The sequence below is a fragment of the Acanthopagrus latus genome, chromosome 6 (assembly GCF_904848185.1).
Source record: "Acanthopagrus latus isolate v.2019 chromosome 6, fAcaLat1.1, whole genome shotgun sequence".
Taxonomy (NCBI): Eukaryota; Metazoa; Chordata; class Actinopteri; order Spariformes; family Sparidae; genus Acanthopagrus; species Acanthopagrus latus.
Genome location: NC_051044.1, coordinates 19731403 through 19758160, shown reverse-complemented (window position 1 = coordinate 19758160; position 26758 = coordinate 19731403). Strand labels below are relative to the sequence as shown.

At 40.3% G+C, this 26758-nt stretch overlaps 2 protein-coding genes across 3 annotated transcripts; both read right to left on the bottom strand.

The window, feature by feature from the left end:
- Window positions 1-1196: 1196 nt before the first annotated feature.
- LOC119021222 (probable nuclear hormone receptor HR38) lies at window positions 1197-7642 on the bottom strand. The gene is made up of 7 exons (XM_037101362.1): window positions 7511-7642; window positions 5111-5949; window positions 4278-4407; window positions 3870-4033; window positions 3519-3721; window positions 3247-3425; window positions 1197-3141 (listed from the first exon to the last, which is right to left on the bottom strand). Exons 2-7 carry the CDS (start codon window positions 5945-5947, stop codon window positions 2879-2881), a joined length of 1776 nt encoding a protein of 591 aa, XP_036957257.1. The 5' UTR covers window positions 5948-5949; window positions 7511-7642; the 3' UTR covers window positions 1197-2878.
- A 3451-nt stretch (window positions 7643-11093) lies between these two features.
- dgkab (diacylglycerol kinase, alpha b) lies at window positions 11094-26188 on the bottom strand. 2 transcript variants are annotated; one of them, XM_037101357.1, is made up of 24 exons: window positions 25536-26188; window positions 24709-24790; window positions 22030-22106; window positions 21602-21746; window positions 21378-21452; window positions 21210-21259; window positions 20366-20440; window positions 20114-20230; window positions 19889-20006; window positions 19146-19234; window positions 17736-17846; window positions 17557-17655; window positions 17402-17452; window positions 16651-16724; window positions 16322-16396; window positions 16148-16233; window positions 15977-16066; window positions 15713-15873; window positions 14939-15003; window positions 14760-14850; window positions 14476-14656; window positions 14233-14353; window positions 13623-13683; window positions 11094-12970 (listed from the first exon to the last, which is right to left on the bottom strand). In XM_037101357.1, the coding sequence occupies exons 2-24, from the start codon at window positions 24779-24781 to the stop codon at window positions 12890-12892; spliced, it is 2166 nt and encodes a 721-aa protein (XP_036957252.1). In that variant the 5' UTR covers window positions 24782-24790; window positions 25536-26188; the 3' UTR covers window positions 11094-12889. The 2 variants fall into 2 exon arrangements, with proteins under 2 accessions (XP_036957252.1, XP_036957254.1); XM_037101359.1 differs by having other exon boundaries at window positions 26096-26188.
- Between the last annotated feature and the right edge of the window lie 570 nt (window positions 26189-26758).

The window sequence follows — 26758 nt, the reverse complement described above, 5'->3', positions numbered from 1 at the left end:
TTCAACACTGTATCATGAGAAAACAACGGTTGTTTCCTCTTGTTACTTCTGATTATCAGATACCAGGAGTGCCATGTCAGCATGCAAGGTGATCTCTCAACCACACAGGCAGCTGATTTACGAAAATATCAGATCAAGGATTACCTATTATTTATCAGTGTAACAGACCAAAACTCAATCTTGCAAAGTTATATTCAAACTTTAATTTACCATTCAAACACCCACTAGTGTGCTTGTCATTTTTTTGTTTGTATCAAACTGGACAGTAACTCTTCTCCTTTAAGGTGACTGATGTATGAAAGCTGCACCTTCACTGCAGACAGCTGTAATGTAAACACTCTCACATCAAATCACATGGGGGAAATGGAAAAAAGTTTATGAAAAAGGGATATTGTTTGCTCTGAAAGTCCCAAAGCACCCCACAGAGCAGTGCGTATATGTCGTGGTCCAATCTTATGACTCTCATGAAGTGTTTTCCTTCTCATTATAAATGACGTTGCTTTTATGAGCAAGCAAGCCTTATTATCACAGCACAACACAGAAATTCTCAACTTCTCTACAACAAAATCAAAGCATCGGATAAAAAGTTTGAACTGATCGTGGTTCCAGAGGAGAAGTCATGTGATCACTACAGTAATGAGGGGGAACACTGAGGCACTTCACTGAATACCAGTGAAGCCCAAAGTCAGGGGATTACCAAAAGTCACCAGGAATCATCTTCTGGGAACCATTGGTCTTTGCTCAAAATTTCATGACAATACACCTAACAGTAAGCCACACTGTTACATTTGTTGACGTGTTCCTACCTAACAATGAACATACAGTTCTGCTACTGAGTCATGTGACCAATCCACAGCTGAAATCAACAAACAGACAATGTACACCAGTTCGAATAACATTTGCTAAAAGAAAAACTGCAGTGTTCAGCTGTTTCAGGAAATGATTTAGTCTCCTTAGAAAATAAAAGTCTTGGTGATGATTAAATCTTTAGTAGAATATAGGCTCGTGACTGAGACAGAGTGGGGAAGTCAGAAAGAATGAACAGATGCACTGTCACATTGTTGGTTTCGGTCTTTTCGTGTGATTAAATATCACATGAACATCGCCAGCCTCATCCTGTAGACATTTTGTTTTTTATAGAGAAATACTCTTCTTCCCCTTCATAAACTAGAGGAAATTTAAACAAAGGCAGACAGTGGTGTATTTTCAAAAAGATTTAATATCAAATATTCTCTTTTAATACTCATGCATCCTTTTTACGAAAAGCCCCTGGCATTACTTTCAAAGTCCACACACACGTCCCAAACAACACACATACAGTAGGAGAAACAAGTATTCTTCATACTGTTTGAGCACCGTTTTAAGTGCTCGTAGCTGCTCATCTTCTCATCACATTTCACTGTGACTCCTTAAGATATTCCTTAAGTTCATTTTTTGAGATGAAAATAAAAAATAAATCCAACATGTAAAAAAAAAAACCTGCACAATTCAGAAGAATGTGGAAGACAGTAGGAGGGTTTTACGCACACTGAGCTGAGGTTCCAAACACATGCGGCCAAAGACAAGGAACAATGTCGAACGTGAAACATCTGCTTATGCATGTGGATTTTCAAGCGTTGTTGGGGTGAAAAACAAATCACAGAAAAGGTAGACTGTGACTAGTTGTGGATATGAAGGGACTCTGAAATGTGCTGTGACTTCATTTTAATCTGAACGGCTCTACTGTTGTCATGAATTTCACTGGCTCACATGTGAACAGGATTTAGTTCTTGCAGATCCTAAACCACCTGTCATTGCTTGGTGTCCTTCCAGTCTAGCAGTGTGAAGAGTGTACGGTCAAGTATTCTGTGCTCTTTGTCAGACTGTACCGACACATCCTTCAGGCACATCGTATCAAAAGCTGGCACTGACCTGAAATCACATTCATCATTCAGGAGTACGAAATTAATTCTGACGGTGACGCTGAAGCAGATCGGTTAAGTTCTGCAATAAATGGGTCTCACTGCATGGGATGTTTGGAATGAAAATTCACTTAGTGTCACTTATTACAGTTCGAGAGCTGAGGCTTTATAGAAGGCACTTTCACTCAGCAAGTCCATTTTTGTTCTTAAAAGCCCTAGAGATATGTTGTTAGAGGGAGCAGTGACCCTGCCAGCATCCGCCTTTACAAGGTGAGCAAAATGGCAGCACAAGAGTTATGGCAGAACGTTTAGTTTAGTTTAAGGCAATAAGGTTTGTAACTGGTAGTATCAAAATAAGAGTAAACTTTGGTCCAAGACCTTCCACAGGAGCACAATTAGGACTAAAACTATCGTTTGTGATACAAAGAAATTAGTAAAAACGTTCCCTTTTGAAAAGTAGGACTCCATAAAGCTCTTTCTCTAGCTCGGCTTCTTAGTGGGATCGAAAAGCAACTTTGAAAACATGCTTTTTAAGAGGTTAGTGTGTTTCTTTTGTTTTTAAAAAGCTGAGTATGTAACATTGCATTGCAACTACCCAAATATCCACGTCTTACTAGCTGCATAGCAGGACACATTCACACATGTAGCACAGCAATAAAGACATTTTACAAATGCACACAAAAACATGTATAAACGGTGATCTGAACTCTAAATACTATCTCTGCTCTGTCTATGACAGTTTCATTGAACTGAAGTAAATCTATATAAGGTACTCACACAGGTACCATGTATTGAATTTAAAACTTAATGTTAGAAAAATAATGGTCTCTTGAACAATGTCGGACATTTGTCGGCACACACATCAGTGTGACAGACGGAGGTTCACCAGTAGAGTCCAATGATCAAACTTCACATTAAGTGCTTCCTGTCTGTCATTTTTACAAATATCACAGTCGTGTTCATGTGTTTTTTTTTTTTCAGAAGGGAAGAGTATCCATGAAGATTTTCTCCACTATCGGTGGAGGGGGGACCAGGTCCTCCAGTTTCAGGTAGAAGATGCGCTGTAGGCCTTGTGTGCATAGAGTCCTCAGTTCAGGGAGTTTGCCCAGAAGACGAGAAAGATAGTTGGGCTGGGTCCGGCTGGCTTCTGGTCCGTTCCCGCTCACGTGTTCCCTTAAACAAGTGATCAGATGATTCTGAAAGTCCTCCACCCGCTTGGGCTCTTTGAGGCCATGGCGATCTAGATGTAAAATATGTTTTCGTTAAAAAGATAGCTCTGAATAGAAACATCAAATTCAAATGCAGTCAGATTCCGTGGGATGAAAAGCAAAACAGAAACTCTCACCGGTTATGATAACTAGTGCTGCGAGGCAGGCGAACAAGGAGATGTCTAAGTTCATGCGGTGCAGGCTCTGGGAGAAATCCATGATGGAGTCAATCCAGTCACCAAAACTGCGAACACACTGCAGTCGATGGAGGACCACGCCGTTACAGAAGATCAGCTTGTTCTTTTCAGCATTGGACCTGCACAGTTATAAATCAAGAGAACAATCAGCATATTGAAAAGTGCACATGAGTCTAATGAAACAGAAGTTAACGTTGTTAAAAGCAGCCAACCTGTATGCGAGTCGCAGAATGAAGAGCTCAACAAAGGCAGATTCGAGGAGCAGCTCCTGGTCCTCTGTGCAGAAATCTGTGAACCCCGGGATGGTTTCAGCCCAGATTCTTATCACATCCAAAGAGCCCGTCAGCAGGTCATAAAACTGCTGGATGTCATCGGCATCCTCCTTTTCTTTCAGGCTGACAACTGTCTCCTGGTACTGAGGAGGAAGAGGTTGGGAGAGTCAGTGCTGTTGTATAGAACTGCAAACTGTCTCTGTCTCTGCTTTCAGCCTCCATCCTATACTGAGGTAACTGTAACTGATCTGATTGATACAAAGGAGCTCTGGTGCAAGTCGTGAGGTTTACCTTGGAGTAGTCAAGCTTGCCAATGGTCGGGTTTGAATCTAAATGAGCCCTCACAAGAGAAGCTATGATGTTGACACTGGGGATTGTGGATGAAGGCTCAGCCAGAGTCTTGGGTTTGGAGGGCAGACGACCCCGGCGACCTTTCAGGCTGTCTGTGCGAACAACTAAGAAAGAGACAGAAAAGAAGAGAGCAACACTTAAAGCACACATTTGTGACTCTCACATGGCTGTCGCTGCACAACGCAATTTAAAAAACAACTGCTGTATCAGTTTCTGTTTCCCTTTTTCTGCAGCTGGCACTGTATAGCTCTGGTTACATATTAGCTTTGGTTTCACAAGACTGTTATTACAAACTCCTCAGTTTCTCATCATCACCAGTAGCTGTAAGAGAGTCTGACTTTGCATTACCTTCTTTGACCATTCCCACTGCAAGACATTTCTGGAAACGGCAGAACTGGCAACGGTTTCTCCTCCTCTTGTCCACCGGACAGTCTTTATTGGCGAGGCAGACATACTTTGCATTTTTCTGTACAGTTCGCTGTCAAAAAAGGAAAAAAGAAATACATTACTTTCAGTATACAATCCTGCATGCATATACAGAAATGCACCAATACAGTTGCATTTCTTTGTATTTTTATTCTTTTTATTATTGAGTAATTTGTCCAAAAAGCTTCACTAGTCACTGGTTCGTGACCAGTTAAAGCTTTATATTATTTCATTGAATAACGCAGTAGCATAGTATGACTAATTACTGTGTTTTTGAAGCTGAACCATGTTAATATTTCAGAGTTTAAAAAATTAGAGCAGTAATACCATTTTGATGCTTCCAGATGTTCTGGCATCAGCTGACTAAATGAAACACATCTTTACCTCGAGTAAAATTATGGATTTCTCTTGGTTTGAACACTGACGGAAACATTTGGGATAATTTACATCAACAACTTAACAAAATATATAACAACGGTCATGTATTTTTTATCATTCTATATTATTTATTCGTTTTATGCAAAAATATTGCATCTTATATACATCTTCACACACTCATAATAAGGATCACTTATGTATGTGTTGTGACCGAGATGTGTCTGGTGCACAAACTTTGAACATTTGAACACTTCTTTGCCGTTTCTGTACAAAGATTTCTTGTTACTTATTGAGATGTACACTGGTATAGATATATGTTGTCTCTGTCGGACTCTACTTAGTAGAATAAACCAGCAAAATGCTATTCAGCTATTTACCTTGAAGAATCCTTTGCAGCCCTCACAGGTGCGGACTCCATAGTGCTGACAGGATGCATTGTCACCACAGACGGCACAGCGGCCCTCAGTGGATCCTGGGTTGTGGGTTTTTGGAGACATCAAGGTGCTCTCCACTAGCCTGGGGCTCTCCAGCGGTCTGTGCTCCAAGGACATGGGGGGACAGTGAAGAGGAGAGAGATGCTGCTGAGGGGACAGGAAGAAAGGGTCGTCCTGGCCTGGCTGAACATCCTGATGCTGCCCCAGGGGAGAGTGCTGCTCTGGTGTGGGGCTGAAGGTGAAAAAAGAGAGCTGCTGGGCCATCGCTGGCTTATCAGGCACAGAGGACGGGGGGGCCTGGGGGTAGGGGCTGAAAGGGGAATCCCAGACAGGTGCAGGTTGGGCCTGAAAGCCCGGTGTTGGAGGAGAAGCAGCAGCATAAACCGGGCTGCCATAGTAGTCAGAGCCACATGAAGACAGCGTTTCATCGAAGCAGCTGAGCGCGAAGGATCCTGGGTAACAGCCGTACACCTGGAGATCATCCAGTTTCAAGGCTTGGCTCGGCATTTGAGGGCAGGAGTTTTCGGCCACCGCGGCGGGGCTGAATGAAACAGTAGAGGCAGGAGATGAGGTGGTAATCTTGCAGGAATATGCATCGAACTCCCCCATGTAGCCAGTCCCCACCAAGGTATTGATGCTGGGCAATGAAGATGTAGACAGCTGGTCCTTTTGGCCATTGATGTCCATCATCAGCTTGGCACTTAGGTCAGGATTCAGGAACTCAGAGCTGAAGTAGGCGTCATGGGGCAGTGAGGCATACTGGGCTTGTACACAGGGCATCTCTAGGACAGAGCACAGCAACAGTCAATGACAGTAATTCCAAATGCTTGTCCATGTGCGATACAATTTGTTTAGGTTTATTTTATTTTATGTCATGCACCTAACATATTGTAGAAATGTGATATGTGATTTAAGGCTATTCAAATAAAATCAACTTGACTTGAACTGACTTAAACATGATGTAAACAACTACAACAAATTCAAATTTCAAAGTTGTACTTCCAAAAAAAACAGAAAACACTTCTTTTCTAAATAGAAGCATGACCTGCTTTCACTTTAACATCACTGGGGATAGGTAGCTGATGAGAAGTTGTCTGTTTAAACATATGCACTTTATGTGACAATGAAGTTCAGATATCCTAATAAATTATACACTACTTAATACTTCCTTATAATACTTGGGTCAGCATTTTTTTTAATCCTACTTCTGAAACCATCCAAACAGTAGCTGACACTAACACCCTGAACATGCCAGTTCTCTAGCTTCAGGGCCAATCTTGAGAAAATGCAGCGGGTGGTCCAGTGGAGCAATCAGATCAGATATATTGTCACATATAGTGTTACTGGTTGTTAATGCTCTGAAAACCTCTTTCAGTGCAGGGCAACCCTTTTACACCCGGAGTACTGCAGATTATATTTCAAAGTGGGCTGAATGCCAGCTGAAATGGGAAAGGTGGCAAGGCCTATTTTTGTGTGTGCGTGCGTGTGTGTGCCTCTGCACGGTTGGGTGAATGGGCGTGTTTCCACAAGCGCAAACTTCCTCACTTTACACACCTGAGCATTGTTCCAAAACTGTTCCAACTTAAATCAAATCGTTCAATCATTTTCCTAAACTTACAATCAAGCTTGACCTATGTGGGGAACACGCTGTTCAAGTGTCCAACATGTGTCTTGTGTCTTATAAATACACCATAGCGTACTCTATACGTCTTCCAGTCCCGGACAGCAACAGTAATAGACACATGCATGGAAGATACAACGCAAAAATCATGAGAAGGTTGTTGCTGGTAATATAGATCAGTCAGCTGGAGCAGCAGGAACGAGACACCACTATATTCTACTTTACTTGAACGAATAATCATGTAATCACTTGCTGTTTGCGCTCAGTTTGTGCAAGTTTCTTTGCTACACCTAATGAGCTAAACCCCATTTTCAGCAGAATATAGAGGCTGGAATTTGTGTTTGTTATATTTCATACACCTCATTTATATCAGTGAGGGTGGTCTAGTTGAATCAACCTCACTAGGAAATAGTTTTCAACATATTTGATCTGTCATCTGTTTATCATTACTACATTCATAAAGATGGGAGAGACAGAATTAGTTTTAGTAAGATATAACATCAAACTTGAGACTACTGCAAACAAATAAGTACAAGTTTTAGGCTGAATATGTTTATTTTATTCAGTCAGTCTTGTTCCATGTGCTTTAATTATTATAGAAGTAATTATAATGATGCATAAATGCAAACATACATATATGATACTCATCTCAGCATTAATGTGCCCTACTGAATAAATAGATATTAATACATGCAACAAAAAAACAGTCAATTTTCTCTCACCTGGTTCATGTAAATATCCAGATTTTGAAGCTTTTCATTTATTCCAAACGAGTGAAACTGATGAATGTCACCTCTACCAGCTGCTGTCAGCACACACACTCATTCAAACACATTCACACACACACACTGGGTCAGACCAATGCAGGAGACTCCACACACTCTTGTTTTATTTTGGCTGCGTCGACAAAAGGGCGGGTCCATGCCCAAACATGGTGATCGGGGCGGTGGAACGTTCCGGGTCGTCAGCCAATCGGCGCCGGGATTGGCACAGACGTTCTTCCGTGTGACGCACGCACGGGATTCCATTGACGCAAGAGTCGGGGGAGCGTGCGTTCTAAATATAAACCAGAACGACAGCGGGGCTCACGTGGAGCTATTACTAGATGAAGAGCGCTAAAAATAGCTGTAGTTTGGAGGTGCAGACGTTTTATGACTGGAAATGAAGATTATGGTACATTACGACAGGAAGGTGTGTTATCACGTGACACAGCAGGAAACACCTGTACGTTTTCTGGATAAAATATCCCACGAAACTGGTACCATGTGTCAAAACTAAACTTTTCGAGTAGAACGTAGGCACATCTATTCAGCATCTACATTGTCAACACTTACTTTGTTTGTTGAAACAAAAACTTGATAATTTTATTAATGATTTTACACGCATACTTTTACTCACAATTTTTGAAGGCCTGATTTTAAAAGACATTTTGACATAGAAATGTATGGAATGATAAAAACGGCCTTTATTAAACTCTAAATTGAACTATGTCAGCATCATGTTTTTTCATACAGTGTTTTGCTTTTATTTATATTGATTATTAAGTTGTTTCTCTGTGTTATGGGGGGTACAATAGCCTTCATCAATAAATGGTAAATGTATAGTTCATTAGATTCAGTTAATAGTTTTTGTTTTGTTTTGTTTTGTTTTACTTTTAACAAATGATAAAATGCTTTATAAACCATTTATCAAGCAACTGATTTTTTTTTTTTTTTTTTTGCAGAGTTGGAACTGGCGTTCACAATACTTTGTAAATGGTTAATAGATAGTGTGTAGTGTGTGTTTAACCATAACTATTATTTAGGATGGCCATTGCAAAGTTGCAACTGATAGACTAGAATAGAATAGAATAGAATAGAATAGCTTCATTGTCCAGCCAAAGCAGGAAAGTTTCCCCTGGTCTCACTAGGTTAATATGTTTGTGAACCTTTAAAATTGCTAATTAAAATGTTTTAAATAGCATTTCAATGAGACTCTTGACAAATTCTTTGACTCCTAAAATTCATATGTAGTAGGAATGGTTATAAATGAAGCCACATCCAGACAGACTGTATCATGCTATCTCATTTGTGCCTCTCCACATAATTAGTCCCACAAACAGGGCCATAGCAAAAAAATCTGGACCCTAGCTATTCTCTGTGGTCCACTCACCACATCCAAGGATATTCATTCCCTATTCACATGATCAGAGCCCTCTACTCAGCACCACCTCAGTCATACACGCGCCTGAAAAATTACAACTGTTTACCCTTTAAATCCAAGAGGTATGAAATGACAAACCATGCCCATGTCACATCCATATGTCATCATCATCGACAGGCATTTTGCACTATGGATGTCACAGCCTCAGCTGCAGGTGTCTGTTTCCCAGCATCAATTAAAGCATCACCCAATACCCTTCATGTCATAACTTTTCCACATCTACCAATAAAACCACTGTACAGTAACACCAGAACCCTCTCTGGGGATCTTTGGGAGTGATCTGTTTCCTTTACGTATGAGGAGAGTGAGAGGGATCATTCAGGGCGACAAAACTGTGAGATTTTCTCAGAAGAGAAAAGAAGCTGCAGCTGATGCGACTACGCAGATTTGCCTGGAATGAATGGAGTTAATTACAGGGGTTGGCCTGTGACGCTGTGTCAAGAACAAGATGAATATAATAAAATAGCAGACAAGACCAGACATGTTCTCTCTGCAGGTCTCTTCCATTTGTCATGCAGGAACACACACGCTGACAAGCAGCGCACACATATCCTTTAACAACATTGTGCAAGTGAGGACATCTGCAAGGTTAAATCATTAAGAATTAAACATACTGTAATGAATGTTGTTGTGTTTAGTTCAATGTGTAGCCTCTAGAAAGCTTAACTAAACATTGCCAACAAGTTTATTGTGAAAGGTAGGCATGCATGTGTTTAATTCTCTTAACGTCAGTATGCAGAAATGATGATATACATTGACCCTAAATCCCAAATATCAGCAGCTAATGAGGCTACAGAGATGCATTGTTTCTCTGCAGTGGAACAAAGTACATTCACTCAATTACTTCAAGTTGTTGTGACATATTCTGTAGTCACTTTTGTAGAGTGCTTGGTCAGTCTCTCCTCCCCCCCACTCATGCAGGGATAGAGAAAAGAACTGCTGTGGTATCCCTGCCCACTTTATCAAATCAGGACAGAGAACTCCATAAGGAGGCGGTCCTGCCTGTTTGTGAATGTGCAGAGAACATGATCCTTCATTGTTGCATAATGTTACATCAAAATTCATTTAATCTTACTTGAAATACATGCTCCGTGTACCCCTAATGTAAATTAAACCAGTCACTATGGTACAGTATCTATGATTAGTGCTCATATACGCATAATGACTAATTTTATTTTTGGCACTTTTAAGTATATGCTTTATCATATTAGTTCTGCACTTTTATTGGAGTAAAATGCAAGTAAAATAACTTCTACATCTTTTATTTAAGTGCTGCTGTTTAAAAGAAACATGTTGTTGAGAGGTTGACACGATTTTGTGATTTACACCTGAAGCACGTCCACTGTCTCTCTCCTTGAGTGTGACAGTCTCACTTGTTGTGTCTCGTTTCTTCCACATACTTGAAACATGTCAGTTTGTATGTATATTTGGTTTATATACAGTTGTTACCATAAAAACATTACTAACTTCAGGCCAGAAGGGTTGTAAAATTTCTGATCGTCTTTTACCCACATATTTTCACGGACATGGCCCACTCACCTAACAATAAGCAGACCAGACAGAGATAAAAACTTCTGATCCTGACAAGCCGAGTGACCTTTACTGGAGCGAATTCAGTCTTGCTTCATCGGCACTGAATAATCCTTTTATACTCAAAACAAGTCCGACAAGATTTCTGCTCTAAGTATAAGATTATTCCACTTTCGCGTTTACATTTGCATTTCAATTTTCATTTGCAGTGTGTGCACATGGAAATATATTTGTTTAATCTTTCATTTCCACCAGCTCCCCTCTCTGCTCTTTCCACCATCATCTCCAACCCTGAGTGTCAGTCACTCTTTATGTCTGATGCCTTCTTCCATCACACACATACACACACGCACACACGTCATCTACACTGAACTCGCGGTAAACCTTTGCTTTTACCTCTGGATTAGTCCTCCTGCTTCCTCTCCCACACTGACACAAAGCCCGCCTCATTGTAGCTGCCAGGCTTTGGCATTAAAGCGATTTAAGAAACTTAGATCTAAAACTTTCAATAAGTGGGCTGCATGTAGAGTCATACCGCTTATACACAATACTGACAATAAATACACCAGTCAGTACTTTGAAATATGAGCATTGTTCAGTGCTGATAAACATTCTTTCTGACAGACAAGCATGAGAGTACATGTCATACAAGTTTTAACAGGCAAATTTTTCTACATTGCTGTAAGCAGCGTTTAAGCGGCATATTACTGAGATCCGTAGTCTTTAAGGTATGCTGCCATTTGTCCTTTAAAATAGTGCAAGACTTTGATGAAAACTAGGGTTTTTATATCCCTCTGATGAACACTGCCTCATTCCACTGTAACAACTCCTTTAAGAGCTTAATATTTAGCTGCTTGAAAGTCAGACAGTGTATTACAATGAGACAAATGTACATCCTATTCCTTTTTAAACAAAAACCTGATTTGGAGAAACAGTTTGTAATCATTTCCTTCATCTGTCCATTCACCAGGTAGCCTGAGGGCAATTCAATAAATGTTGTCAATTTGACACTGTATGAGCCTCATGACAGCACATCACATCATTGTCAAGACACACATGCAAAGGACAATTACACAATTTTACATTTAGACAAGAAAATAAATGAACATAAAAGAATGCCATGTGTATACAAGTACAATGAAAAGTTGACACATTACGCACATCGCTGAAACAAAATCATAAAAGCTTAGCATATTTATCAAACATTTCTCCTGTCACATAACATTCATATCTTATTTGCATGACCATTCTTAATCAATGTCGGAATGTAATTCAAAGGACACCTATTATGCCTTTTTCCTTTTCCCTTCCTTTCCAGTGTTTTATTCCATTTTTTGTGCATGTAAAAGATCGTGAAAGTTGAAAAGATCAAAGTCGATGCCAACAGGAGCTCTTCTCTACCACAGAATACACTGCTCCTGAAGTGTACAAAATGCCTTGTCAGTAGTCCTGCCTTCATTTCTGCAACTGTATGACATCACAGAGTGATATTTGCATGCCTTATATCTATATTCACGGTAGAGGTGAAGCTAAGTGGAAGAGACAGGAGCTAAACAGTTTTTTTAGATTGGGGGGGGGATACATTACAGCAGTAATGGACCTGAAAAGTTAGCATAATATGTTTCCTTTAGAAGATGATGCAAAGACATACATTGAAAACATAACTAACATTACTCCTGTCTGATACACTAGGAAGCTGTTGCTGATACTAAAGTCAGTGGAGCTATATCAAAGCCTCTCAGCCAAGTGCTTTCAAGACTCATTTCTAATGAAAAGCAAATTTTATAAAACCACATTCAGTCACAGACCAATAAGTGTTTCTCTTGTTATTTCTTCAGCCTATTTCAGAAACACTAAAAACACTGACTTGATAAATACTTTTTTTTCCAGTTGGATGAACAGTGACACTGACGGACAGGAGAACACACAGGTAAGAAAGTGTTGTTGGACGAGGTTAGTGAGCTTCTGAAGGCTGAACGAAGCTGGTCGCTTTATCACCAGCTGCACCAGGAAGTACACATGAAACAGGGAACTACTCTAAGTAATAAGCTATCGTATCCATATAGTGTTGAAACACAACATGCTCTGTTCTTATATTTACAATAACAAAATATGAATGTGTTACATTTAGTTGGCACACAATAGCAGCGATCAAACTGAGTGTGCACTTTTGTTTTGGTCTGTCAGTGTGATCTCTGCCTAAAGTGTCTGAAATAATCTAAACATACATACACGCTAATACCTAACAATAAAAACACACAATTACACACTCAGCGATGGATTATCTCTTTTAAATACGCATCCTGCATCATTTTTCAGAATAGTACAGGTGGTCTGCTGTAACGGACAACACAGTGGAAACATGAAATCTACTTGAGATGAAAGAAGCCGGATGGTTTTGTTGCCGCAGCCATCAGCATGTTAGCTTGGTTCTTGTGAGAGATGTGGATCTATGATGAATTAAAAAAAACAAAAAAAAAACACAATTTTGTTTAACAAGAAAAAGTTGATATTTATCATCTACAGCACATTGATAAGTTACACAAAAAACCTTGACAAATTATGAATTATCCAAATTGTCTGGTGAAACAAATATTCTGCCTTCAGTTAGAGCAAGTTTGTCCCCTGTATCTTTATTCCCCCAAACATTATTGACCAGCAACAAACTCAAACAACAGCAATATGTAGGGAAATAGGAGGAAGAATAAATATCGATTCTTCCCTTTGTCCTAAAATAATTGTGTGCTTTTACTTTGAAGGCACATCACTTCCTGTGTTATAGCAGCTCCCTCTGGCCCAGCTCCAGTATCCACCCTGAGCCCTGAGCAGCCGATCCTACCTGGCTTTAAATGACGTCAGATGCTCAGTCAGTGTGTAAAGGAGAATGCACTGGCTCCAGACACAAAGCTGACAGTTTACAAGGTACATGTGGCAATAAATCCTCAAATCGCTAAAGTTACAATGTTCTGTTTTTTGTTGAGGCAGTTTTAGAGAATTCGGATCATTTTCGAGGCTCCAGTTTGTGGTGCAGTCAAATTGTACAACTTAAAACTCAATATCTTGTATGCCCAATATATATTATATCATATTAATAACACTTACAGTACATGGAGGCTGCATCCAGGGCTCCCCATCGATCTGCATGGGCAGGGGTTTGATGGTCCTGCACAGAGGGAGGAGAGACAATGAGATTGAACAAGGCTCTACTGTTTATACTGTGTGTGAGCTTTATGTCAGGTGTGTGTATGTTGACAGCAGACTGCACAGAGAAGGATAAAACACAGCCACACAGAACTTTGATATAATCTTTAATGTTAATTTTATGATTTCACTATGTGGTCATTTTCTTTTGGAGCTACTGCATGTAGCTGTGTTATAACTAGAGTCAAATTAAATTACTGGCCAAGTTTTTCCAATTCAATTTTTCAGTTATTTTTCAAGCAAATATGCCAAACATTTGCTGCCTCTTAAATGTGAGGACTTGTTGCTTTTCTTTTCTGTCATGTATAATAGTCTTTGGGTTTTGGACTGTTGATTGGAAAATAGAAGTGACTTCAAGGCGTCACTTTGGGCTTGTGATAAACATTTTTTTTAATAATTTCCTTATACTTTATAAACTATGAAACTAGAAACACTTGATCAATTAATGGTGAAAATATAATGAAAATAGTCGTTAGTTGCAGCCCAACATGTGAAGGTAAAAATACAGAACCTGATGGTAATTTGGGAAGTCTGCGCCAGTCTGTGCCCGGCACTCTTCAGTCCAGTGTAGATCTGCCCCATCTCTATGACTCCTTCCAGCCCCACCACCTCCAGACGCTTATCACTTATATCTGTGAAGCAACAACACACAAAGATCCAATTCAAATAAGCTGATGGCAACCACATGCAAGAGGGCAGGTGGGGCTTATTGACAATATTAGGGACACTAAAAATGACATGTGAGATCATGCACCTTGTGAGATTGTTTTTAGCAGTTCAGGGTCAGTGATGACTTCACTGGACTCCACGTTTGGCACACCCTCAGGTTTCTTGGACTCGCCCCAGAGGTTGGAGCCTCCGTGCATGCTGGGTATGTTGAGGACAGCTATGCCCTCCAGGGACATGCTGCTCAGGTCCAGAGGTCTCCCACAACACTGGCAGAAGCAAAACAACAATTGTTTTCTGTGCACAGAGCTGAAGAAACTTTATCCATCGTATGAGTGTCAGATGATTTGTTTTGGTGCCTGAAATTCAAACCTCAATTGTAAAAGAGTTCTTCACATTCTTGCAGGAGGCGGAGATGGTCTCAGAAGTGGCAAATTCAAAATACCAAAGTTTGTTCTTCATTCTTAAAAACAACAGAGAACAAGAATGTTATTGATTATCAAATCTGCTACAAAACAGTTTTGGTTCACTCAGTCATTGTGAATCCTCACCTGCTGTTGAACCTCTGGGGGTGTTTCTCTCTCATGGAGTGGAAGCGATGAGCAATAGAGGCGTCCTGCACACATGGACACACGTGCAATCATATTAAGGGGATAGTTCTGTTTTCTTGCTGTGTGGTTGTAGAAGGTACTACTCCGTAGTCACTGTATTACCTACAGCAGAAGGCAGTTGGGGCAACCCCAGTTTTGAGAAGAACAACCTTGCTGTGAGACAGTTTTTTCTGAAGGGAAACTGAGGTCTTTACATACATCAATGCTCTCTTCAAAGATGGAATTTCACTCATGTTTAACAGCCTAAAGAACTTAAATCTTACAAAAATATCACTGCCATGTCTATTGAAAATCTAAATCTACATCTAATCTTAATCTACAAGGGTAGGGAAGTCTGTCTAACTCAAACTTTATGAAAACAAACAGAAAAGGTTATGGTATTATGGTGCTTTACCACCTCTTACAAAGTGAAAAGAGAAGGAGACTGAAATGATATAAGAGAATTTCATTTCTAAATATCATGGTTATCACCAATACTGGTATATGAGGAAAACACAGAGCCACCAGACTCCTTTGACAAACCAGCATTTTTACCATGCAGAACACGAGAGCTGCTGGTCTACCGCTGCCTTAATAGGTTAGTTTATTTGAGTTATGGAGTAACTACGGAGTGTCAGAACTAACCCTTTCATTCAATCAGTCACTCAATAAAACAAACTATCTTTTATTCTATTTTAGATTTTATTATTCCCCCTTGCAGAGGTGGTGACTCACCACTCCAATGGAGAAGTAGTTGTTGATGATCTCGTAGGGCACAGGGTCTCCTGCCTCTGTGGGGTCGTCCGGTATCACCTGGATGCGCCAGCGGTCCATGAGAACCAGTTCGCTAGCTTCGACCTCCTTCAGGATCTCTGTCAAGCCTGTTCCTTCGTAGCCTTTTGTGGAATTAAAAAGAAGCAGAAGATGTGTGTTAATTAGGGCTCCAGTGGTGGTGCGAATACATCAGAGATGGTTGAAGCAATGTGTTGCTGGTTCTACCTCCTCCCCAGCGTAGACAGCGAGCCAGGTCATTCCCAGTGCCCAGAGGCAGGACAGCTACTGGAGGACGCACCTGGAGGTCTTCTTTGTCTGAAATCACAGGTACACTTCTTAAACCTTAGAAATTATCATCTCAATAAACCTCTGGAAACAAAAAAAGACCTGAAGTACCTATAGCATCCAGGAGCCACCCGACGGTGCCGTCTCCTCCACAAGCCAAGATCCTGTACTGGTGCAGATTGCGAAAGAAGTGTAGTCTGTAGAAACAATGACATTAATGTGAAGAAACAAATGAAGCATATAGTCCAATTGTAAGTCTCATAGTGGTGAAAAAGTGTCCTGTACCCTGGAGCAGGACCCCCGTTGGAGAGGTTGTAGACTTGACGCGGGTTCAGCAGGTACTGAAACTTCCTGAGCACTCTGTGGACAACACAGAAAACACAACACACACTAATCAACACATCCAGAGAGAAAGAGTGTGAGCGGGCCCATACTCATGTTGGCAAAATTGCAAAACATCATATTTTTTGTGTAACTGAGGAAAACATTTAAAAGTGTATGTATTTTTTCAGAAGTACTGCACATATTGCAAAAAACTCAACGACGATGTACTACTTATCATTTGTCGCCATCATTCCCACCATGATTTAAAGCATATATCTAAAGCTGCTTACCGTTCACCCTGCTTTCCGCCACTTTTTGGGTTTACGAACACCAGCAGAGGGTGGGTGTCTGGAATTGGAACAATCTGAAGAAAAAGATAAAGATGCGATTGATTATGTAACTGAAAAAACACGTTCATAATATGTTAGGAGATGAGGACACATGCTGTGAGTTGAATAGATAAGATTATGTTTTTTTGTTTTGCGTTCATGTTTGCATCCTATCTCACACTAAAAAAAAAGTTGCTTTCTTTAACATTTAAACATTATAATGACAAACTGTAATCCCCAGAACAGATATCTAAATGCCCAGAATATTCAACAAAAACATGTTGGCGGTGAACGTTAAAAAATGTACTTAAACTCATATTTTGAAGAGAGGTGTCTCTCTAATCTTTTAAGTCTGCCATGCCCTCTATTTGTTTGGAGTACATATAGCACCTTTAAGATGAGTCATGTTCTCAACGTTAAAGGCCAATAAATCTAACACAATGGACCTTTAAACACTGGATCAGTGGGTATGTCCCTGAAGAAGCGGAAGTCAAAATGACTTCATCCAACACACTGATCTGCACCAACATGCCCACTGGAACAGTCCTTTTAAAAGATGACGAATCATGAAAATTGGAGATTCTCCCAAAAGCAGTGATATGCAGATGGTAGTTTGCGCAGACAACTTGAAAGAGACCTCACAGGGAAAACACATGGGTGTGCAGTTGGAAAAGGAATAAAAGTGTGTAGGACGATTTTAATAACACCGGACCTGTAGGACATGGCCATCAGGAGTGACATTTAACAAGCTGGTGTCCTCCTCCTGCAGGAAACAAAGGACAATTAACTCACAATAATCTGAAAAAAAAAATCAAAAAAAATCTGCTAGAGCGTGCTGGTGTTTTTTTGTTGTTTTTTTCATTTTACCTTTGAGACGGCGTATATGGCCCATGGAGGCAGTATATGATCTCTCAGTGGCCCACAGTCACAGGTCGCTAAGCCGGAGAGAAGACACTCATCGTGACGCTAAAAGAGAGACAAGACTCAGTGAACGACCTCCCTCTGATGCATTCGTTAATGTCGACAGAAACTAACAAAGTCCTCACCATCTCATGACACCACACACAACGCCTTCCCGCTAAAGCTTTTATCTTCTTGTGGCAGACCTGACACTTGGTGGAGTTACAGTCAGCTCTGATCCAGTCGTGAGCTGCTACCTGAGGCATAGAGGAGCAGGAAAAGAGAGGTGAAAATGTGTAACACGTCACAATTTCTTATATCCTTAACTTAAGCTTTCTTAAGATGCAGTGGAAAGGATCTTAACAATTGATGGACGTCATTGCAGGATGCTAACTGATTTGTCCATCTCTAATTAGTAATTCATTCAGCTCAATGAACAGCGTTCACTACAGTGGTGCCAAACAACAAGACAACCATGAACGAATGCAAGAAAAAATGGTGCTACAGTTGACTTTAATGAATGAGCACACACCACACCCTCTGTGGTGCAGCTGCTAAAGTTGAAGACGGCCTCAGATTCATGACTTTTTCAGATAGCCATTGACAGGCTGACGTGCACCATCAGATCAAATATGCTAAAGCACACTAGCTCCTCAACCCTTCCGAAGCAGCTGAGGGTAATTCGGCACGGTGTGATTCAGTGAGTTTTGGCTGTGACTCTACACCGGAAAAGGACAGTGAACAGATCATTGTCTACGCTTCTGCAAAATCAGGATATTTTAACAGATGTACGGAGCAGAATGTGCTGGCCGTAATCCGCATTTAAAAAAAAAAAAAAACACTGATGGGTCTCAGTTATTACTGACTAATGCGTTGTAATGTTCCCTGCTGTTAATGTGTTTACTGCTGCTGCTACTTGGTTTTTGGTCAGTGAAAAGGGAACTGACGTGAATGAATTCACATGACAAATATCAGCTTGACCAAAAGAAACTGTAGTTCTACAACAACAGTAACAAATGAAGGGTCCGCTTACCCCGAAGTTTTGATCTGACGTGACCAAAAGGCTTTGAAGGAGAAGTCTGGTGATATTCTATTTTTCTTTTTTAACTGCTTAATTAAATTGCTTAAGTTCTCCATACACTCAGCCCCATGCTGATGGCAAGTCTGGTGAAGTTTCACAGTCCACGAAACATCTCTGGAGCTTCCGACAAAACAATGTTAAAGCGTTCTCCTCAACAACTGAGGCAGATGATAACTTGTCTTAAAATGTAAAAAAATACAAATAAAAAGCTCATCTTACCTAATCCAAGTATCCAGAAGCCCCAGTATCCCAAATGTATTTGAAAAGATGCGGGGTAAGAGCTGAGAGGCAGACTAATGCATTATTGATTTGGGTCTTTTCATCGGTATTGTCTTGTCTGACAATAACAAAAATAAAGAATATCAACTGACTTAAAAAAAAACTCCTTAAAATGTAACTGTAAGTTTGAAAAACAGTCCCAAAGACAAATGAATGTGAGGTTCTATGAGAGAAGCAGGGTCATTGTGCTCCTTACACTAATCTCCTTTTTAGATTTCACGAAGGTACGAGCACAGGCTTCAGGATTCTTGTTGGCACACTGACTATGGACGGTGTACTTGCAACCTGTAGAAGAAAAATGAATAGTACAGAGATAAATGAGTTCGAGACAAATCTGAGTTTATCTGCCATTTAAAACTGGAATAAATGATTTTGTTCTTTGTTGATACGAACTGAAAATCCAACCATTGCTGCTGCTGCTCCTTTTACAGTAATGTGTCTTAAATATGAGGTTGATTTTGCGTGAATCTTAGTTTAAGTACACAGAAACGGCTGATGTGTCAAGAAAACCTGATTTGCATTAATTTAGCTCAGGTTTTGAGAAAATGTTTCTCATTTTGAGAATTAAGATTAAGATCTCATGTCAAGTATGTCAAAATCAAACAGGCTGCAGACCTCTTGTCATAAAAACCTTTTCAACTACCCTGACTTCTCAAAATTGTCGATTTAGTAGACATATTCATATAATAATTAGAAAAGAACAGTGTTCTGTTTTCTAGTGTATCAAATATCAATAATTATAAGATGAAACTAATTCTTCAGACAGTGTCAGTCCTGAATTTGATCTTGTCCTGTACTCCTGTACTCCAAGTCAGTTAAACTCTCTCTGAGAAATTCCTCAGATGAGGTAAGAGACTGCTTGAAACTGAACTCCTCCACTTCATCAATACTGTGTGTGAGGAGCGTGGCTGCCCCCTGATGGCGGAAGTGAGGTCTTACAATTGCAGCAGAGTCCCTGCTTCCCGAGGCCGAGCAGCATGCTCTGACACACGCTGCAATAGGTCGGCTTGTTGAAGTGCTTCATACGCCAGATGTGCTGCCCATCTCTCTCTGTCATCTGAGGGCGAGGGGGAGAGACAACATGTCAAAGGATGAAGGAAAAGAAAAACAGGAAGATCACGTGGATGTTGGTTAGTAAGGGAAGTCAAATGTTTGCTTTCTGACCTTCAGTCCAAGCAGAACAAGTAAAGGCACATTGTTCATTCCTCCTTTCACCCATTCCTCCAGAGTGACTGTCCCACTGTCGTCCACATCGATGGCTGTCATCATGTCTTTGAGCACCTGTCCAATTACAACACATCTGCCCATTATTTATCATCCAGCTCCTGTGCAAACAACATCTTTATTTCTCCTATAAAAAGAAAATCACATTGTACAAGCTTAATAATGAACAAGACATAAAAAAGAGACTCATACTGGTCTGAGTTCAGTCACGTCCCAGCCCAGGTAGTCAGCAGCTCGCATCATCTGGGTGATGATACGATCCACCTCCTGATGGAGAGACAACAAGGTTCACATTCACAGTGGACACTGGTGCAAAATACTGCAGCCTAATCGCATGCGCTGTACATCCAAAAGCAGGCACTCAGTCTCAGCAGGTATACAACTCCACAAAAACATCAATGCTGCAGCTGTGGAAGCCATTTTCTGATCTAGTACCAGTGTGTAAAAAGCAATCCAAAAGTAATTAAGTAACTTAAGTAAAAGTAAAGGTATAGTGTTAAACTAATAGTTTGGAAAAGTGGAAATCACCCATACGAATAGTAGATGAGTAAAAATCTTCTGATATTAAATGCACTTAAGTGTCCAGATTACAAGTAAAAAGTGAATTCTACATATATTTGTATGCATAGATACTGTATGCTATAGGTGAAACGATTATCAGCCTGGCTGAATATCGCATTCAATATTCAGCATTTTACTGATTATCAGGATCAGTGCTGTTTTAATCTGATTTCTGATCAAATAAATCATTTAAAAATGTGATATGATCTCTCTGATGCAGTATGTAGTCTGCAAAGAAACAAGTAACTAAAGCTATCCAAGCAGTGCAGTGGAGTAATAGTACCATATCTGCCTTGTAAATGTAGTGGCGTGGAAGTATAAAGTAGTACTATCAGCCCTGAAGTAAACACATTGATCAATACCTAATTTATAAGTGAGAACACAGTATTTGACTCAAGTCAAGCAGTGTCAGCTGCTCCCATCTCTGTTATCCTGCACATAACTGAAAACAAACAGAACAGTTAGAGTGACTTACAGAGCTGTCGAGGAGTCCATTGTTGTCTTTATCGTAAAGCTTGAACGTAACTAGAAACGGAACAAAGTCAGTAATCAAACCACTGAACAAACATTGATTCAGTGCAGTTATACAATATAAACATTTATCAGAAATGGGAAAAAAAGTAAAAAGGTTGATTTAACCAACATTCGAGCTTCTCTCGGGGCTGTCTTTCCTCCAGCACTGAGAAGTAACAGGACACATCACGAAGAAAAACCCCACCTGAAAGAAAGAAATGAAGAAGTGGACAGCACCTTTTGTTAAACGGCATGACTTTTTGTAGTTCTGCAGTCTGAAAGCAAATATTCTCGAGCACAGTGCTTTTCTTTTAACGCTCTAAACAAGAAGATGAGACTATTAAAGTAACAAACCGGCTTTAGACAGAGTGCACTTTGCTGCGCCATCCTGATCTACACGCTGAAAATAGCAAAAAAGGCGCTGGCAGAAATCTGCAGGGAAGTCGTCCACCTCTAGGTAGGTCTTCAGAAAGAGACAGAAGCCCTGTGCATCGACGCACTGAGGAAAGACACCAGAGTCATTGTCAGGAGACTCACAATGATAATTTAACTTCAACTGGATTACTTCTCGATAGTTTGTTTTACTTGTGATATTGTAGAAAGATTCAGAGAATAAAATCTCATACATTTGCAACAAATTACAGGAAAAAAAGGATGTGGCCCACTTCAAATGAAGAGATTCCATATAACAGCTAATGCAACTGAGTGCACAAGATAAGAAGAGAGTAGAAGCTTCCAATATTAAAAAGAGGAAAATAAAAAAGAACTGGTGCATGACTCACCTCTCCAAAGCTGTGCTGAGCCAGCCGACCCCCGGGGTGAAACTCCTTAATCACATCTTTCACACTCAAAGTGCTGTCTGCAAAGAGAGGTCAGAGAGTGAATCAACAACAAACAACAACACAAGAAAAGGATAAAATGTTCCAGTGGACTGAATAAAAAAATGTTCTACAGTCAAACTGGGAAGAGAAGGAGCTTAGTGACCATTCAGCTCTTCACCTGTTTGTCCCACACATTAATTACATGGCTCCTGAGTGCTAAAACTGGAAGCAAATGTCAGATCATCACTAATTGTGGACATGGACGCACTGTATGTACCCTGCTGTCAGAGGTAACACACAGCGGTGCTGCTCTCAGGTCCAGAGAGGAGCGGGTGTAATTATTCATCCATTATCCAACAGTGCAAATAACCCCCCCGCCCCTCAACCACCGGACACTAAAAGCCTACACACCCATTTCATTTCTTTCAAAGCCCCTGAGTGTACACAGAACATTTTTAGCCTCGTAACACTTTCAGCTTCCTGTCAACAGGTCTATCAAATTCTGTAAGCATGCACTCACATTTAAGGACGTGTTGTTTACGGTTTTAGCTCTACTCTGTTGATGCTGAATGATCCTCTAGAGGAGCATCATGGAGGGTTTTTCTGTGCTGATGGTGCTTGAATATGAGGAACCTTCTCGATGCCGACGTCTGATGCTTAATGATGACTGCTGCTTTCCCTTTTAAGTGAAAAGGGACTGATCTCCCAACGGAGAGGTTCTCAAGTTTGGAAGTATGCGGAAACACGTGGAAGTATATCAGTGATCCCTCAGGATGATTTCATCTTTCTCTTTCTCTTCTCGATCTAATCTCTCTTTTCAATAGATTTAACACACACAAGTACAGTTCACCTTCCCCATTCTCTCAGCATTTTAACTCGTCTTTACTCTCCCCTGCTGGACACATAGTATAAACTAAAAGAATAAGATTAAAATAACATTTTTGACTGATTTAAGTGTGTGAACTGTTGTTCTACTCGTCTACGATTGTATTTACTTGTGTTTGTTCTTTTCTTCTACCTCTATAACTCTTGGGTCCAACTATTGCGTGTTCAGTTCATCATCACAACTCCTGATCATTGTTGTTGTAAAGTGTCAACGATGGACGAAGTATTCAGATATTTTAACCGCAGTTAAAGTACCTGTGTAGGAATACAGGTAATGGTCCTGCATTCAAAACCATAGTAAAATGTACGTAAAGTATCTGAAGTAAAAGACTGTATGCATGATTATTATATTGGATTATCTTTAAAAATGAATCGTGGAAGCTACATTTCTGCCTGTGATTGATTACAGTGACATACTGGTCTGCAGCCTCCTCCATGTTATCAAGCCTTGACTCAATGCACAGTGCATCTTTATGTTTCATTACAGAAGCTAACGCTCTCAGTCACCATTCCATTCTTTACGACTTGGGGTGACATCATTGACCCCTCAGGGACAACAGCGGTGGTGTGTTTATATCTATAATGCGATGCTGGGTGAACTTCTAAACTACCTTGGTACCCACCTCTGTCCAAGCTCTGTGAGTTACCAGCGACACTCCTCCATGTGGCTGCTTTTTAATGCCCCTACAGGGTTTTGACAGATGTTCATACTATGCACCTTGGTCATGGAATAACTGGCAAAGAGATCGGGCATGGCAATAATGGCATCATAATAATAATGGCATCATTAGGCATGTGGTGAAGGAGGCACGTGGTTGGTTTTGTTAAGAGACCACTTTATTTGATTGATGTTCCTGTTATCCTGTTTTATTGTGGATTTTGGTGTATTACAATTTATATATGTTGCATTTTACGATGTTGTGATTTTGAACAGACGCTACTTTAGACTGGTCGCTACCTTTAAAAGAGATCTTGACCTCAGTGGGACTGACTGGTAAAATAAAGGTGAGATACAAGAATAAAATATATTTCATTAAATAATCATACTATTGTTACTGTTGTATTAATGCGGAAGTAGCGTTTTACTGTTACAGCTCTAGCTGGAACTAATTACATTATATGCAGTCGGGTGCTTTAATCTGGAACACTGCGTCACATTTTTATCAGCTGATTATATGTTTTGTAATTAAAATTCTCATCAGCAAAGTAACTTGTGGCTGTCAGATGGATGTAGAGTAGCAGAGGTATACAGAAAGATAAAACACAAATGTTGAAGTAGAAGTACTTGTACCAAACTGTACCAATGTTAATGTACTTGTAGTTTTATTACACCACTACAATCAGTGTTGTTTATGGATTAAAATTTTTGCAATGTGGTTATCCAACACTGATGACAAAGATATGCAACAGCGACGCGGTATTTTACATCCTAACAATAAAGCTTGTTGTCTTAAATGACTGACACTGTCAAAGTTTTCATATCAGCAGGTATCGGGCAACATGTAGGTCAATATAACTGTGACAGACCAACATCAGCTGATAATATTCGTTAACCAATACATCAGTCGGGCTCTCATTTGAACTCTATTTGTCGACTGATTTCCCAAAAGAGAGATATTTTCTTTGCTTTACCCGACAACCCAGTCAGGACAGCCTGAGCTATAGAAATCAGACGGTCTCTTCATGTTTTACATGCAGTATTGACATGCCAGTGATACTAAGAACTGTAGAAATAAGTGAGGAGGTGAGACTTACATTCCATATACTGCTGCAGCTGGATGAAATCCACAGGAGTCAGAGTCCCCTCTGTGTCGTCGGACGAGGCCATGCTGATCAGCTGAATAAGCAAAAAGAAAGCAGTCACTGGGAGGAGAAAAACCTCAAGGATGAACCTCCAGACAAGCCTCGGAAAACAAGGAGGTAGGTCTTAGGTCAATCCACTGTTGTGTCGGTGACTCATGTTAACTGGTTTGCCTCCATTCCTTCGACTGCACACAGCAGTAATACGTCAAAAACACACATCACTTCACAAATTGATCAAACGCAGTGTCTGGTTTCAGATATTTAGATAGGCACGGGTTGAAATGAGACCTACTGTACAATACGGAATGAGTTTATTACATTTCTATCATGCAGATTCACACTTTTAGAAAAATGATCAGAGGTTTGTAACAAGATGTGACATGATGAGAAGGCACCCACAAGCAATGACAACGTGTGTGTGTTGCAAAGTTTCAGCTTCTAGTGATGGACAATCAGGAAATGATTAAAGATTATACTCCAGACTTTATGGAGTTGACTGAGCTGGCAAATGTGTGCAGCTGTGCTCTCTGCACATCCCATACAAGACACTTTGTAATGTCCAACCAGCTAAATCAGCGAGGCACAGGACATCCAGAGCAAGAAGTCAGAAATGATCAATTAACATCCACTTTTTAAAGGGCTCATCCATCAGACAGGATTAGAATGTAATGTCGGGGTACCTGACTACCTGACAGGTACGACCTCTTCATTCATTCTGCTCTCTACAGCAGACAGGAGGACATGAGGACATGAGGACAGGACACCTGAGGCTTTCTTACCTTCGTCTGTCCTCACACTTCAGCAGCAGGTGAACTGAAAGCTGTCCGGAGCTCCACAACACGGAACTTTGCTGGTTGTCGGCAGCTGGTGCTTGTTGGTAAATGTCTGCCGCGGTATTAGCGGATATAAGGGATTAAGGATGGGCGGAGGAGGAGCTTTTAGCGACATAATTATAGATAGTGGCACCGCCTCGCGCGTGCGCGCGCGCGCACACACACACACACACACAAGCGCAACTGGAGCGCGCACTTGTTTGATTTGTTGAACCCTCTGAAACAAGCCAACACTTTCTCTAAATACTGCGGCTCTCTGTAAGCCTCAGCTCAGGCCCCAAATATTACATGTGAACTCTCAAAACGCACATGCATGGTGAGGAAGTGTCACTGAAGACCAGCTTTCGGGCCTCAACATTTAAGATGAGCGGAGAAGAGTGCCATCGTTGCGCAGTTTACAAGAGACAGAAAGCTGTTTCATCAAGATGTCAAATAACATAGGCGTAAAAATGTGCTCATTTGGTTTCTGAGGTACACGAAGCGTAGTCGAAAATAGATTATATTACCTGAACCAGTGCAATACACTGCAGATAAGATCAAACAACTGGGAGATGAGAACCAGCTGGCAGGTCAAAGGTTGATCCGGTGAGGCTGTGACACTGCAGGTAGGACAAGACAATGTATGATCAATGAAATAGCCCCAATACCTGTGTCCAACTAAAACAACAAGATTTACCTGTGAGGGCTCTGACAGGAGGTAAAACACAAACATAAAGGATTATTAGTATTGTCAGACGAGTGGATAAACAGACGTTCACCCCGATTTGTTATTTATTTCACATATGTTCCTATTTTAATATATTTGTATGTATTAAGGTATTTAAAAAGTATTTCCAAATCTTTAATGACTTATAATTGCATATACTGAAAATTGTTCTACTTCTGTTTTTTTTTTTTTTTTACAAAATGAGAAATCTATGTATTGATGTGTCAAATATAAGTAGTGTCCATAAACCACATGTGAAATATGTCAATTGAAATGCTGTTTTACCTCTTATACCTAATATAGTTCTAATATAATATAGTTCTAATAGTTCATGTATGTTTTCAGTCTAATTGTTTTGTTAATCTGGCTGTCAGTATGTTGCTTTTTAAAAGCGATGGAGAAGGAATGTTTTTTTAATTCAGAAAAAATTTGATTTGTTTGTTTGGAATCGCAATTTAGAAAT

What these genes read in the sequence shown, in the direction of transcription:
- LOC119021222 (XM_037101362.1), bottom strand. Translation starts at nt 5,947, where the DNA reads ATGCCCTGTGTACAAGCCCAGTATGCCTCACTGCCCCATGACGCCTAC. An exon ending in GCAAGCTTGACTACTCCAAG is followed by an intron (nt 3,722 to 3,869) that starts GTAAACCTCACG and finishes CTTCCTCCTCAG; the next exon opens with TACCAGGAGACAGTTGTCAG. An exon ending in AGCACTAGTTATCATAACCG is followed by an intron (nt 3,142 to 3,246) that starts GTGAGAGTTTCT and finishes TTTTACATCTAG; the next exon opens with ATCGCCATGGCCTCAAAGAG.
- dgkab (XM_037101357.1), bottom strand. Translation starts at nt 24,781, where the DNA reads ATGGCCTCGTCCGACGACACAGAGGGGACTCTGACTCCTGTGGATTTC. An exon ending in ATGGACTCCTCGACAGCTCT is followed by an intron (nt 20,441 to 21,209) that starts GTAAGTCACTCT and finishes TCTCTCCATCAG; the next exon opens with GAGGTGGATCGTATCATCAC. An exon ending in ACTTCCCAAATTACCATCAG is followed by an intron (nt 13,684 to 14,232) that starts GTTCTGTATTTT and finishes CCCTCTGTGCAG; the next exon opens with GACCATCAAACCCCTGCCCA.